Source organism: Arachis duranensis, chromosome 10, assembly GCF_000817695.3.
Source record: "Arachis duranensis cultivar V14167 chromosome 10, aradu.V14167.gnm2.J7QH, whole genome shotgun sequence".
NCBI classification, from domain to species: Eukaryota; Viridiplantae; Streptophyta; class Magnoliopsida; order Fabales; family Fabaceae; genus Arachis; species Arachis duranensis.
Genome location: NC_029781.3, coordinates 3,386,285 through 3,402,994, shown reverse-complemented (window position 1 = coordinate 3,402,994; position 16,710 = coordinate 3,386,285). Strand labels below are relative to the sequence as shown.

Here is a 16,710-nt window from a genome sequence, read left to right as displayed (position 1 = left end):
GTCCATGTACGGTTGCCAAACAAACTGCAAATATAAAGGAACGCCGTCACAACAGACTACATAGGCAGGTATTGAGTACATAATAATAACAACGGCCACCAACCTCATCGACTTGCAGATTGTCCAAGCGGAGACGGTGCCTAAGTAGGCGCTGCTCAGCATAGTCATTCTGTCCTTTTTTCCCTGCCCACCTGTTGGACAACCACAAACTTAATCACAAATATACATTTCCAACATTAAAGGATACTTCATAAAAGTTACTAAGTGTGAAGCATGAAATAAATACCTCGTGGCCAAAGTAAAACTAATGGGTGTTGTAACATTCGGGGCCCAGAACGGTAATTTGTAGTAAATCCACGACATGAGCAAGGTATGACACCCGGCCATACCCTCAACACTGTAGTCTGTTGCTAGGCACATAGAACGATATAACCAGCAGAGGACGGCACTACCCCAACTGTAGGTACCAATGGCATCAAAGTCAGCCAATAATGGCAGATATCGTACATGGACTGTGTTGTTGGCCTTGTCCGGGAGAAGCACGCCTCCCAACAAGTAAAGTATGTGACAACGTGCATACTGCATGAGACCATTATCATCTAACTCAAGCGGCATCTGCTGAAGACGAATTCTCAGCCACTTCAACTTGATGTTGTACTTCGTTGTCCCTACGTGGCTGGGGCAAACCTCACCTAGAAGTTCATGATACCATTCCCAAATATCTCTCTGATGAAACTTACTCCATGACCTCAACGTACCACTAACAGGCTGTCCATCTATAGGTAGAGCTAGCTGCATGGCTACATCCTCCAGAGTTATAGTACACTCACCCCAAGGGAGATGAAACGTATGCGTTTCCGGATGCCACCGTTCCACAAAGGCACTAATAAGTGGATTGTCGTACTCGAAACGCTTGATCAAAGAGGCATGATAAAATCCGATGCGTCTCAAATAAGGGTCGAGCCTCTCCCGCCTAATTTTCATGGTTGGATCCCCAGGCTCTAACATGAATACATCTACGAGCGTGTCATGAGGAGTAAGAACACGTGTGGGCTACAACATAGGAAACCAAGAAAGACAACAGTTAGAAATACTCTATAAAATAAGGTTAATATCGAAAAAATATTACTAACAATCCCTAACAATAGCAAATTGATTAATGGTGTAAACAAACCTTATGGAATAAATGTGCCGCTATATGATATTCGTCCAGCTGGTTCAAGTTCTCCTCCACGTTCACCCCACTCCCACTCATATTAAGTTATTTTTTAAATTGAAAAACTCACTACCAGAAGCTCACCTCCTCTCAGGTTACATTTACCATGCTAACCACTTTGTTTTTTTTTCCTACCCCACTTGAAATTTAACCGTGCATGAAAGCTCTCCCCACCCCTTTTTATACAACTATTGGCTCCCTTTCCAAGTGTCCCCTGCCACCAGACACAGCCAATGCATGTGACCTTGCTGCTGCTGCCGTTCAGAACACCCAACTCGTAGGCGCCAGGAACGAATCCACCGACTTCGTTGTCGCCGCCAGTTAATTGGCCATTTCGTGGGCGCTGGTCTTGACATTGACCACTTCGTGTGCGCCGTAATTGATGTGTTTAACCTACTATGTGGCAGCCACGAAGTTGAAAAGCTGCTGCTGCTCCCCCCAATTTCGTGGTCGCTTGCTGCGAATTGGTTTGGAATTCCATTTCGTGGCCAGTGGCATGGAGTTGGCCATGCGTATTTCAGTAACTATATCAAGCCATGCGTATTCCTGGAATTAAAGTTTCTCCCATGCTTATTTATATAAAAAACCCAGTAAATTACATGTTGATATGTTAAGTAATATATTGTAGCTGTCTCTTTTGTAATAAAAACGAATTGTCTCTTTAATCTCTTATTATAAAGTGTAATTCTTCTTCTATTTTTTATTATCATTTTCTGCCATCGTCTTCTTTTTCCTCCGAAACTCTCACTCCTTCTACTTAAATCTCTCGCTAAGCTTAGCATCTACAAGAAAAAGTTTAAATTTGTTGCCAACCATATCAACTCCCTTCATCACCATTGCGATTCCTTCACCTTTCCTTTTACGGAATCCTTGTGATAGAATGAAGAAGAATGTGAATACGGTAATGATGATTTCAGAGAAAAGTGAAGCAAATTAAGAGTATTGGTAAAGAATAAGGAGTTGAAGAGGGAGAGAGTTTCAGAGGGAGGAGGTGGCGACAGAAAGAGAATAAAAAAAATGAAAAAAAAATCACGTTGGACTATTAAAAGATTAATGAAACGATTTATTCGTATATTAGAGTAAACATATTTTCTGACATATCAATGTGAATCTGCTGTTAATCGATTGTAAGAATTAAATTGAATAAATAAAAAAATAAATAAGATTAATTTATATTTTTATAATTGTTAAAAAAAATAAATTTTTTTAATTTTTTTAATAATTATAAAAATAAAGTATAATTTTTTATTATTAATTTTTTAAGTAAGATAATAAATATAAAATAAATAAAAAATTAAAGATCATATTTTATATTTTTAATTTTTTTTTACCAATAGAGAGAATCTATTTCGCGCTAAAAAATACAATTTCTATCAAATAAATGGTTAGGGATGGAGAAGAAATTTTACTCTCAGTATTAAATGTTAAGTTGTGTAGGCACCGAAGTGCTTGCGTGACTGTTGGAGATCTTACAATAAATGGGATATCCTTGAACCTTTCCAACTCCAACTCCCTCCTTCTTCTCTGTTGTAATCAAAATCTACCATTTTGGTCACAACCCATCCACACTCTATCAACCTTCATGTCTCTCATTTCTTCTTCATAATCCCAAACCACCACCAACTTCATTAGCTATGGGTTGCTGTGTCAGTACAGAAACTAACAGATCTTCACACTCACAACCACCAAGATCCACCATTTCCCGAGCACCACCACCTCCTCTCATTGACGAAGAGACCGTCAAAGAAGTCCTCTCAGAGACACCCAAATGGAACCCACCACCAACCTTCTCCAAATTCCAACCCCAACAACCCCACAAGCCCAAAACCTTCCATACAGAGATCAAGAATTACGATGACGACGATGCTGATGCATTATTTGCAACAATGGCCACCACCAAACCCCAAGAGATCTCCCAACTCACTGAGGAAGTTTGCAGCTTGAGCGAGAGTGTCTCCACCACAACCTTCAACGAAGAAGAAACGCGCCAAAGGGTAGTAAACAGATCACCCGCCAGAACGCAGAAAAATCGTTCCTTTTCCGGTGACTTCGCCGCCAGGACGGTCGGGAAGTCTCCGGTCAGGAGGTCGGAGCAGTCTCCGGCGAGGAGGAATGGTGGGTCGGTAAGGCTTGTTCAGAGCAGGGACCAAATGGGGAACGAATTATGGAGGAACCAGACTCGCCGCCGTGACGCCGGCGAGAATTCCAGCCGGCGTTCTAGGTCTCCGGCAACCCGAACCGACAACGGAGCAACTAGATCTATCGTGGGTCGGAGCCCATCTAAGAGGAGAGGAACAAATCAGTCCCCTGCAAGGGTGAGGCAGGCCCCTGCACCGGCAGTTGAGAGTGGTGACCGGAAAATGGATAATCCGGCCATGGAGGAGGGAAAGTGGTCATCTTCAGCTAATAATGAGTCTCTGGAAAACCCTCTTGTGTCATTGGAATGCTTCATCTTTCTCTAGTTATGCCCAAACTGCAATGGCGGTTGCGGTGGTTATGGGCGGTGCCACCACTTTTAGTGTCAGATTATAGTACTATTAGTAATTATTAGCAAGTCATAATTTCATGTACCTTCCTTGATTAGTGTTTGGACTTTTGGAGATGATGAAATTTGGGTGTAAATATTTGAAGTCAAGGTCAATTGTAGGACCCAATTATAGGATATCAGAGTTAATTAGAGCTGCCTTGTCCCAAATCCCAACATGAGCCCTTTGCACTTGAGGAATTATATGAGAATATACATAATTGTCTACTAAGTATTTTTTTGTCAAATAATATTACATGTAAAAATCCATATTTAGTTGTTTTTGTGTGTGTGAAGTTAATTATAAAGTTAATAATTATATTATTAAATAATAATTTAGTCAAATTTATTAAACAATAAATGTTTTACATGTTAGAGTTAGTAAAATTGTGCACTTGTCTGCTTCGTCCACTGCAAGTGGGTTGCTTCTATGGCAGGGTTAGGAAAGATTGCATTCCTGGCATATATGATTCAGTCTGTAGACTGTAGCAGTAAATTAAGCACCTACCGCTTTGTGACAATGAATATATTTTGAATCATTTAAGAGGAGGAGCATGAAGACAAATTATAGAAAGTACAAAGCATGTTCAACTTTTTGTTACAGTATAAATAGAAGCCCTGTTTTTAACCATAGGGGATACAAATACATCTCCTTTAACCGTGACCAAATAAGGGAACTACTTATTTTGGCGGGTTTCCAATCCTCATTCCCCACAAAAAAACACAAACTGAAAGTGGTGTGTGTCATGTCAATTGTCATGCACATGGCTTTTCTGCTTCTCGAGGTGAGATTAGTTAACAATTCTACTTTGAGTCCACTTAATTGGAAATAAAAAAGAGAATACTAAGAAGGAACCTGCTCTCTGCAATCTGCATCATCAACAACTTCGAGGCTTATCTCATTCTCATCTTATCTTTATTCTCATTTACAAATTACAAACTTACTTCATTAGCATTATTATATTCTGTAACTATTTACATTGATAATTTCCCTTACTTACTTAATAATTGGAAGAGAACATGAAAAGGGTCACCGACTCTCATGAATTTTGATTGATATTGAAAAGAAAAAGGAAGCCCGGCTCCCCCTTCTAATGTTAGAAATAACTTTATGTTGTTAATCCCATGTTTGAATTTATATATGGAATCACATGTGGAACAACTAATATCACGAGCCTGCAAAAACCAAATCCACACCCAAACAAACGTGCATATCTATCTACTTAATCAGCTCATAATCATTGCTACTTATCTAACTTCCCTAAACAAACTCTCTCCTTTCAGCATGAATACAAGAACTCAATCGAACCTGGTTAATCGAGAATCGGCCACTAGGTCAGTTCGATTTAGGATAAGGAAAAAAAAAAAAAGAAAAAAGATTTCGTAAATGAATTGTTCAAAAATAAAAAATGATATAATAAAACTATACATCAATTGAATCAAACCAACTTTTTATGGTTAATTCTATGGAATATAGTCGGATCTGTGTGTCAGATATATTTTAAATATGACACTTATTTATATTTGTCTAACATGTCTGTGTTTTTCATCTAATTATGTTTTAATAAAAAATAAAAATTTTTTTCGAATACATTTAGACACATCTAAATACTATCATATGTCAACGTGTTCAGTTTTATTTTTGAAATGAGTTTATAAATAATATATATTATTAATTATTAAAACAAAAACATTTTAAATACTTTATATAATTAAAAAAATATGAAAAAAAATTGAAAATTATTTTATATTTTAACATTAATAAAATATTAAAATATTATTAAAATCATTTCCATTGAAGTTTTTGTTTTGACTTTTGGCCCAATGCCAAACCAAACAAAAGATCGGGTCGGGTAAGAAGCCAACACAACCCTACGCTACTGGTGTAGCACCCGCTCTCCTTATTCGTCTCTCTCGTTTTTCAACACTCGGTGTTCATCAACTACGCAGCCATTACCGCTGTCTGTTCGCCAACGATCCCGGAGGCTGCGATGGCAGCATATCTCGCCGCCCCACTGCGTAAGATCTTCAGTTCTGTCACGGCGTAGTCCTTCTCGTTCGCTGCAACCGCCGATTTCCACCGTCGCCGACTGATGCTTTTGCCCGCCGGTGAAGCCCTTTTCCGTCGCATGCCTGCCATGATTCGTCGTCGCCAAGAAAATCCCAGTTGGTTTCTCTGTCCCGTTGAATTTCTCCTTCCCTTGTTGACTGTCTTGCCCAAGTGTGATAGCGTCATTCAGGAAGACGTTTCTCCTTTCCGACAAAGTCGCATCAGTACCTTTGATAATTGAGAGAGGGTTTAGAGTTCCGGAATTTGGCATCAGGTCTATCCGCCACATTGAATCCTCGAAATTCAAATTTCCTTGCCTCTGAATTCTGGAATGCAATGTGTTTTGAGTCTTGTCCATTGAATGGCTTCAATTGGAGCATCCATTCTAGTTCGAAGCTTCCCTCGTCAATTGTTATGCTATTTCTCGTGGGGGCTTCCGTCTCTAGTTTTCCTCCAATTGGCCTGCCAGGGAACATTTCGCCACTCCATCAGCGACTTTGTTTCCCTCTCTAGGGACCCATGTAAAGTCACAATTGGACGGACTCTCAGCTAAAAGCAAAATATCTCAAAGAATTGATTCTACCTCTCCTATATAAGTCTTTGATTTCACTGCTTGCACAAGAGGTAAATTGTCCGATTCTATTAACATTTGCTCCATATTAAGATTTATAACTAGAATTAGTGCCCTTCTCATTGCTTCTGCTTCTGCTGCCAGGCTGGAATAATCTCTAATTCTCATTGATTCTCATGTTAACAATCTCCCGGAATTATCTCGAATCACAACTGCAATTGCTCCCTCTGCCGTCGATCTACTATACGCAGCGTCTACATTAGCCTTCAGCCAGTTCCCCGGTGGAGGTCTCCAGATAATGCTCGTTCTGCTCATACTTCTGTTCTGGTTTTGCCTGAGCTGCTCCCTTTTTTCATTGCTTCCCTAATTTCTGATTCTAGGATTTTAGCTTTGATGATGATAGCATTGGGGTTGGGGTTAGTATTTTGGAATATAGCCTGGTTTCTCATTTTCTAAATCTCCAAACTTAGCATTCCAATTCTTCGAATCAGATTCTCTACCTCTTCCTTTCCTTGTCCTCTAATTTTTCTGCACATTTTAATCAGCCATTCTGCAAAAGACTTGATTGTCTCTGATGTTGGTAGACATTGACTCTGTGCTCCAAATCACGTTGCTCTAGTCCACGAGCATAGAAGAATTGCATGCTCCGTTGTCTCTATTCCTTCCCTGAAAATTTGACAGATAGGAGTATTGGTTATTTTCTTTTTAAATAAGTTGTTACATACTGGTATTATGTCATGTGCCGCTTTCCATAAAAACATTCGTATCTTCGACGGAACATTCATTCCCCATATCTCTTTCCAAAGATCTGTCATATCTGTGCTTGTTGAAGGTCCCGCTCTTTCGCTGACCTATTTTTCCTTCTTTGCCACATGATATCCTGTCTTAACTTTGTAACCCCCATCCCATTTGAAAGGCCATATTAGTTTGTCTTCGCTCCTCAGTAGACTTATGGGTGTTTGCAGAATTTTGTTGCTTATGTTCTTCGTTAATAATTCTGTTATTCTTTCTTGTTTCCATCCTTCTCCCTCGACGATGAGCTCGTTTACTCTATCCACTGAGTGATTTCAGTTCAAAAGGATTTCACCCATGCCCATAACCCAGTTGTCTTCTCATATCTTTACTTTTGAGCCCTTTCCAATACTCCATCTCCCATTCCTTCTCAAGAAGTCCCTGCCTTGGATAAGACTGTTCCATGCCCATGATCCTCCACTCCCGATGCCAACTTCCCAAAAATTACTATCCTCAAAATATATTGCATTTAGAATTTTTACCCATATTGCATTTGGATGTTCAATCACCCTCCATGCTTGCTTGGCTAGATAGGCTAAATTCTGACATTGTAAGTCTCTAAAATCTAACCCGCCATCCCACTTGCTTTTGCAAACCTTGCTCCAGTTTTTTCAGTGTATCCCCTTCTCTCTTTCCGAATATGCCCACCAAAATCTTGCAACTTTTGATCTTATTCTTTGGCAAAAGTTTTTGGGCAGCAAGACAATGCTCATAGCGTAACTGGGTATGGCTTGAATTACTGCTTTAATCAAAGTCTCCTTCCCTGCCTGGTTGAGTAGTCGCTCTTTCCATCCTTCAATTTTGTTGTCTATCCCTTCTTCTAGCCATGCCAATGCTTTGTTCTTCGATCTTCCCCAATGTGCCCGAAATCTAATGTATTTCCCAGGATTTTCCCAGTTTTGCATGCCCATAATCTCTTTTATATTGACCCTTGTCTGAAAATCAGTACCTGCTATCCAAACACTATGCCCGATTTCTCTAAATTTATCTTTTGTCCCGATGCATCCGTGTATCTGTTCATAATTAAGATGATTTGATAAAGTTCCTTTTCTTTGGCTTCCGCAAAAAGAATGCAATCGTCAGCAAACATAAGGTGGGTGATAACTGGTGCTGTTGGAGCAAGCTTAACGCCTGAAATACGTCCTTCCCTTTGTGCTTCTTCCATAAGTGCTGTGAAGACCTCTGCTGCCATAATGAAAAGGTATGGTGATAAAGGATCACCTTGCCTCAGACCTCTTTGAGGTTTTATCCTCTTAGACAGCTTACCATTTATTTTAATTTTATAACTTGCGCTTTTGACACAGTCCATTACTAATTATATCCAGCTCTGCTCAAAACCAAAAGAACGTAAAACATTTTTCAAAAAGTCCCACTCTAACCTATCACAAGCCTTGTTCATGTCCAATTTTATAGCTAAGTTTTGGGAGCTAAACCTGCCTTTTTTGTTTAAATTGTGGAAGGCCTCTTGAATAATAACAATGTTGTCTTGTATGAGTTTTCCTCCCACAAAAGCACTTTGGGTAGAGAAGATTAATTTATCAAGAAACTTTTTTAACTTGAGAATAATGATCTTCGTCACGATCTTGTAAATGTAATTACAGCAGCTAATAGGTCTTAATTGGCTAAGGCATTCTGGTTGTTTAACTTTGGGAATCAGGACCATTGTAGTCTCTCCCATGTCCTCTGGCATTCTCCTGCTAGCAAAAATATCCTTAATAACATCACAAACCTCTCTACTGATAATAACCCAGTGATTTTGAAAGAATAAACCGTTAAGACCTTCTAGACCAGGCGCTTTCAGGCTTTCCATACTGAAGGCTGCATCCCTTATTTCCTTATCTGACACTTCCTTTAGAAGCTCCTTGTTCATTTCAACTGTGACCCTTTTCGGGATAATCCGGGTGCATTCATCTACTTTGCTCCTTGTGGTTGTGGCAAAAAGATCAGTGAAGTGTCTTTCCTCTAATTCCATAATGTCCTTGCTCCCTGTAATCCAATTTCCCTCTGCGTCCTTCAATCTTTTGATCTTATTCAAGTCTCTTCTTTGAATTGTCGTTGCATGGAAGAAGGAGGTATTTTTGTTTGTGCCATTTTAATCTTGCTCTCTGGCCCCAGTACTTTTCTTCTTTCTTCCATAGTTGTGATATCTCAACCTTCAGATCCTTGATCCTTTCCTGCTGTTGTTCTGAAAAGTCTTGATTCTGCAGTTTTGTGATTTCTTCCTTAAGTTGGTTGATTTCTTGTCAGCTCTGGTGAAAGTTCTTTTGCTCCATTGCTCCAATTCCTTCTTGCAACTCTTGAATTTTCCTTGTAGTTTTTTCCATTTATTCCTTTTATTTTAATTCTTTTCCCATCCTTGTTTAATGATCTTCTCACAATCTTCGTGATCTTCCCAATATGCTTCATACTTGAAGTGTCGTTCGAATTTTTCTTTCGGTTCCAACTTTAAAACTAGAGGACAATGATCAGATCCTATCGTCGGGAGGGATGTGAGGGTTGCATTCTGATATAATCTCCTCCACTCCCAGTTGACAAGGACCCTGTCTAGCCTTTCTTTTGTAACGAAGCCATTTTTAGAATTGCTAAACCATGTGAATTTTCCTCCCTTAAGATCGATGTCCATCAATCTGTTGCTGTTGACAAAATTCCTAAATTCTTCTACCTGCTCTCTTGGCTTTGGGTGTAAGCCCAATTTTTCTTCTTGATTCAAAATATTATTAAAATCTCCAATGAACAACTGTGGTTCATTTTGATTTTGATTTTGAGTTACTAAATCCCTCCATTGCTTCCTTCTCTGCCTAAAGTTGGGGTCTCCATACACAAAACAACAATCCATTTATTTCCTTTTCTATCTGTAATATAAGTTTTAATAACATTATGATACCAAGAGTAAATATCAAGATTCATATTTCAATTCCATAAAAGACTTAGACCTCTGGACAAGCTCCGGGGTTCTACACAAAAGCATTTATCAAAACAGAGCTCTTTCTTTAACTTTCTGATTTTGCATTCCTTAGCTCTTGTTTCCATAGGAAAAATAATGGCCGGCTTGATCTTTTTGCAAAGATCTTTTAATTCGGAATCTGTCGTGGTTGCCGCCACACCCCGACAGTTCCAACTTACTATACTCATGGCTGGGGTTGGGGCATGTGTAGGCCCGCCTCCTCAGCCTCTGTACTACTGAGAACATTTTGCATTTCTCCTACAACTATGACTCTCTTTGTTACCTCATCCTTCCTGGTCCTTTTGGTCTTGGTGATGTCTTAAAACAATTTTTTTTCTTCTTCTTTCCCCCTCCAACTCACAAACCCAACACCTTTGAGCACACCTTCACTTCTCTCTTCAAACTAGTTTACCACGCTAGCCAATTAACCAACAACCACATACATCCACGAGTAGCACTGCACCAAAAGAAGATACACAAGATGTCACAAAACATGCCAAACTTTGGAAGGGAGTCAATAGAAGGAAAAATAATCAATATCAAGCAAAACAGCCAAAAGGAACATAAAGTAGACATCATCAATTTAGAAGGACAAATCATATCAAGCAAAGAAATTCCATTCAGAAGTAGCAAAAATGCCATTATGGGAATCTGGGGAAACCCAGAAGGAGTTTCCATCTCTGAAGTGGGACATAACAAAGTTATGATAAGTTTCAAAGATATGTGGAGAGGGTCTGCAGACATTGAAAAGGGGGCCATCGAGTATAAAAGGTCATCTCCTAAATCTCCACCTATGGTCACAGCATAAATCAATATCGGAGGTCAGCTACCAATATATGGAGTTTTGTGTTCAGATACATGTGCTACCCTTGGAGAACATGAACAGTGAAACAGGCAGAATCATTGGAGACATGATGGGAATTGTTATTGATGTGGAAGATCCGATGAGGAACTATGTACTCGTGAGAACTTTTCTAAGGGTAAGGGTAGCCGTGGATATTCTCAAGCCTTTAGCCACATGCTTCTATATGGCAAGGAAAAACCTCCCCAGTATCTGGTTTCATTTTAAATATGAGCGCCTTCAAGATTGTTACTGCATGAACGGTGGGGTTATAGGGCACAGCAAAAAAGAATGCAATAAAGAGATGGTCATGGCGGCATGGAATCCAGACGTAGCCAGATATACCCATGGGATAGGGGTATACCAAGCCAAATCTCTGAATAGGAGAGAGCAAAGAAGATGGAAGCAGAGTAAATCACAAGAAGGGGATGAAGAGACGGAAGCGCGTGACATCCAAGACAACTATGAGAGAGTGGAGGAATTACAGGAGTCTGCAGCCAGCGGAGTAGGTAGAAGTTTAGAAGAGGAAAGGAAGAAAAAAGAAAAGAAAGTAGCATCAGAAAATCAGGAGCAGTTAGGGCAAATGAATCTCAGAGCTACAGAGCAGGTAGGAGAAATCCCTCTTAATCAGCTGAGGATGGCAAAAAATCAAGGAAATTATAATCGAAGAGCCGAGAAGATATTAGAGAAAATTATGATAGACTTAAAGGAGATCAGAGCCAGAAGAGGAAGGAATACTAATGGGCCAGGCCCAATAAAAGAAGGAATAGAAGTTAGGTATTGGATCAGAAAACAATAGGAAGAACAAAAAGGCATTAACCAAGAAGGAAGAAGCCCAAATAATTTGGACCATACAAGCCTAGTGGAAGTAAACGAACAAAGCACAAAAAAGAACAGAAAAAAAGAAGGATGTAGAAGACTGCATAACAATACGGAAGATGATTTGGCCCAACGATAATAAAGGAGATTCTGAAGGCCAATTTTAGTGCAAAAAACACAACAAATGCAACAGGAGAAATGGAATCTCCATGGAAGTTTTAATTCTACCTATTCAATGATTGGTTTGGTTTTGGTAACCTTAAGATGTTTTTGCTTTTAAGCTATGTGACAAGGGTTGTTCCAAATAATACAGGGCTTGGGGCTCAACACCCAATCGGCTTCCTTGACATGTATATTATTTTAAGGCCCATTAAATAACTGAAGAGTCTATTCGGTCCATTGAATCCCAAATATGGGAGCCCAAAGAAGAAAGCAAAAGGCATTGTTTTGTTGAGATTGTTTTGCAAATCGTTGAGAGCAACTTTATGCCGCATTTCGTGTTCACGTGTTACCATCATTTTAATACTTTTGAGTTTCAGCGTGCGTTTTAACACTCAATGGTAATGTTTTATGTCTTAGCAATCTCATCAAGTGCAATTTTAATACTTTCCATTCATTCTTGATGGAACCACATTTTTCCCTTCAAATCTAACACCTATTTACATTGCTACTAATTATGGAGATAAAAATGGTTTGGTGTAACAACACTCTCTCAACAACTTTCTCTCCTCATACTTGCCTCAGTGTTGGAACTCGAACAATGCTGATGAGAAGGCCATAAAATCCGCTCCGGTCGACATGGTGCCGGCGCCGGATGAGCTATAAACCTAGGAATCTCGTCCCCCGGCATCATAACTGAAACCCAACTAGCATATAAACTCATCTGCAAATGCATTAAGTAAGAAAATTTATGACACTAAATACAAATCTTAAATGTTTCTAATTTGTATGGTCACAAAAAAGGTAGAAATTCAAGTGCAGTCAACTTCACATGAAGTTGATAGTTGAAAACCGTTAAATAATTTGATTGATTTGATTAAATTTTCATCTAGTGACTCTCAGTTATCAACTTCACGTGAAGTCGACTGTACTTGAGTTTTCACCCACAAAAAAAATTGCAAATTAAAGCAAAAGTTGCCATATCATTATTGCTTAATTTTCAACGGAATAATCAAAATTCATAAAATTTACAAATTAAGAAACATAATCCAGTGAATTGTCGGCAAGGAGAGGTACAAAGCAATTAATTTTCCATTACCGAATATAGACTCACCATGATTTCAAGTTTCAACATTGTCAGACACAACAATAACACATGTACGGATTTAAAGATGCAAGCAACCACTTGCGACAACAACCAAATTAAATTATTAATTACAATTAGCCAGAGTGATCAACAGCCTATAAATGAAGCACTAATCAATCTTCTAAAATAATAATCATCATTAACAAACCAAGGCCCAGAGGGTAGTGATACATCCCATCAATCATAAAAAAAATTGGGTAAAATTAAAAAAATAATATAAGATTCTTATGTTACGTAGAATCTTATCCGAGTGGACATCACTTCTGGACGAAATTATAAAAAAAATGGAAACTAAAAAAGACATTCAACAAACACAACAAAATGACAATGTTCCTGCTACATTTTTCTATTCATCTTTTCTTTCAATTTATGCACAGATGTGTTAGATAAGGCGCAAACATCATCCAACATCGTATCATATATTTGACTTTTGACATCAATATATGACTCATGACATTAAATATGCTCACCAAGAAATAACCATGCCGGTGACACATGGATAAAATAAAAAGCATAATATAATTAAAGAAAATGACAAATCAATCCCTGAATTTTTTTATCTATAGACTTTTAAGTATTCGAGAATTTAAAAATATATTTAAATCTCTTATCTCTTTAAAATTTATACACATCAATTTCTGAGTTTAATTTTTCTAATTTTAAAAATTCTCTTACGTGTGCACTCGTATCAACCAGGTCAATACAACGGAAGTCACGTTTGATTTTTCCGTTGGGTCTGACAGACCCAGATGAACATAAGGAATCAATATATTCAGATTTTGAAAAGGTTAAGAACTTAAATATATTTTCAAATTTTCGAACACTTAAATGTCCATGGATCAAAAGGTCAAGGACTTATTTGTCCTTTTCTCTGTAATTAAATACTAGTTGCCTTTTAGAAATAAATAAATAAAAGAATGCTTAATTATGTATATTACATGTTAAGATCACCTTTAATAATTTTGTAGTTATCATGCAAAAACTTTGTTTTACGTCATAGACACTACAACACTGAAACCACTATATAGAGGAGTGAGTGAGAGATCACATGATGGTATTGCAATTTAGTTATTCCAAAATCACAATTATATATTGCATTATTGCTACCCTTAATCCAATTTCCCAATGGGTTGTGACATTAATGATAACCCCCAAAAGAAACATTATTAACTTGTAACTTTAATTAAAGTGAAATTAAAATTTTAATTTCCTCACATGGTCTCATTGCCTAAGCCCCTTAGTGGCATCATTAAAAAGAAGAATCAGTGTCAGAAGCCTAAGAGCTGAAGCATGTTCTCTACTAATACCTTATCCTTTGTTGATGATCTGAATTCAAAACTAACAAAAGAAAAAGAACAAAATTATTAAACAATTTATATTATTATTATTTGTTTTGTTAGTGAGCGTTTGCTTTCAAAGGGTGATTGGCCAATAGTACAAGAGAACCATTAATTTTGTTAAAGTTGAGAGAAACAACTCTAAACACAAGGTCCCATCAGGGGGCTGTGCCCTCTTCCCTCCTGAGAACATAGGGTTTGATGAAATATATACACATAGGTGGGCCTACTGTGTTCCTCCAAAGAAGTGGCATAAGGTGGACTACACAATTCTTGCATCACACTTACTTATCATAAGATTTAATTACTATATTAATTATAATTTAAAAAAAGAAATCTACCTAGAAGAGTAGAACATGTAGAGTGGAACAAAAACTAAGCATATGGGGAACTAGTAGCTAGAAGGATTGAAAATTAGTAATTAAATATGTTGTTCTCTGTGCTATATGCAATTTTGAAAAATTATAAAAAAATGAGCTACATTTTTACTAATAGATACAATAACTTTGGTTTAGTGATGATTGTTGAGTTTAGTGACTATTAATTAATCAAACACGGGCCATGCATTGGTATCATTAAAATTTGGAATTGATGGAGCAGATTAGCATCAAAGACAATGTGGGTCTCAATTCCAATACAAATATGAAGAAAGACTCGTGGCTAGGGAAGGACAGGGACCTATGAATGATTCAGCAGAACACTTCTTTGGAGGACCATGTCCATATATATAAATATCAGTAAACTGTAGACAAAACAGTTCACTCATAATTAAGGGTATTTGATAGAACGTGTAGATAAATCTATTAAGAATTAAATGAAACAATTTGGTGGGTTATCATCTTATCATACACCTTTTATGTATATCTTCAGATTTTTTGTATTATATATTATTATACCCAGTAAAACAAAATTATAGCTTCTGAGAAGCTAAATTCAAAGTTATTACCTTTTTTTCCCCTATTGGAAAAAAATTGGGGGTTAATCACAATGATGAATAAGTACACTGCACATAAGTGAATAAATGCATACTAATAAGCAACAATCTTTTTAGTGTTAAGCTAATAAGAAAAATCTCAAAGAACATTATGTTTAAGGGAAATGAGAAGGAAAAGAAACACAATTTTCTCAAAAAGTGATTATTTGGGATGTTGAACAGTGAGGGAGATGATGAATGCACACAGTACACAAACTTTCTGAATTGGAAAAGGGTGAGGAATTCATTAGAAGAAAGGAAAAACAGAACCCAAAAAAAAAAGGTAATTTTTACCAACAAGTAGTGCCCAAGATCCAATATTCCAAATTCCAAACAGTGAGAGGATGCAGAAGCAGAAACAGAAAGCAAGAAACAATTTTGGGAAATTATATATGTTATTAGATGGAAAAAAAAAGTGTTTAACATAAAAAGAAAAGAAAACTTGGTCAACATAAGCTTTTTGTTTTGCAGATAAATAATGATAAGTTAAGCAGAAGCAGCAACAGTGAAAGAAATGCATTAACAAGGTGAAGGAAAGCTAATAAAGACTTACTTTTGGTGATGGATGAGTGAGTTTGGAGTTGAATCCAAGGTGAGGGCGGTTGTGGGAGGGGGTGGCGGTGGAAGAGGAGGAGGAGGAAGGAGAAGAAGAGGAGGAGGGTCTGAGGAACCTCTCAAAGATAGCCATGAGCAAGAACATGGAGATGAGAATGGCAGTCGCAACAAAACCAAATGAAACTGCATTAACAGAGCTGTCAAAGTTGGACCAATGTTGAGGAAGATCTTCATCCACCATCTTGTGCACCTTCACTGCTACTGGTGCCCCAATGGGTCCCCATCCTTCACCACCATTCTTGCTGTACCCTCTCACCATTCTAGAAGCAAGATTGCAGAGAGAGAGAGAGAGAGAGAGAGAGAGAGAGAGAGAGAGGTGTTAAAGCCTTGGAATTTGGATATAAGGCTTGTCATTTCTATTTCCTTTGCCTTATATCAATGTCTAATGAAATATAATTATATGAACACTAGAATATAAAATTGGAAAAATAAGATAAGATATGAAATTGTTGTAAAATGAAATTGAAAACCAAATATTGATGATGGATTATTGTTGTTAATGGTAAAAGACAAAAACAGTGATTTTTGAGCTTCGAGTCATTGACGTTTTGCATGTGTATCTGTTGACAACATGCATTTTGTCGGATGCACACACATTCTTCCTACTTACTCCTACTTAGCATGGAATCAGAACCCTGATTTTGTAATTTTAACTCATTTGGGTTAAATTCATATATAAAAAATATTCAATATTTTCACACTTTTCCAACACACATATACTT

General features: G+C 37.7%; 2 protein-coding genes across 2 annotated transcripts; one reads left to right on the top strand and one right to left on the bottom strand.

Annotated features, from left to right (window-relative positions):
- Nucleotides 1-2,649: 2,649 nt before the first annotated feature.
- On the top strand, nt 2,650-3,893 carry LOC107468762 (uncharacterized). Its single transcript, XM_016088126.3, has one exon. It carries the CDS (start codon nt 2,851-2,853, stop codon nt 3,676-3,678), a length of 828 nt encoding a protein of 275 aa, XP_015943612.1. The 5' UTR covers nt 2,650-2,850; the 3' UTR covers nt 3,679-3,893.
- An 8,418-nt stretch (nt 3,894-12,311) lies between these two features.
- Nucleotides 12,312-16,351, bottom strand: LOC107468502 (uncharacterized). Its single transcript, XM_016087812.3, has 2 exons — nt 15,927-16,351; nt 12,312-12,640 (listed from the first exon to the last, which is right to left on the bottom strand). The coding sequence occupies exons 1-2, from the start codon at nt 16,245-16,247 to the stop codon at nt 12,470-12,472; spliced, it is 492 nt and encodes a 163-aa protein (XP_015943298.1). The 5' UTR covers nt 16,248-16,351; the 3' UTR covers nt 12,312-12,469.
- Nucleotides 16,352-16,710: the final 359 nt, after the last annotated feature.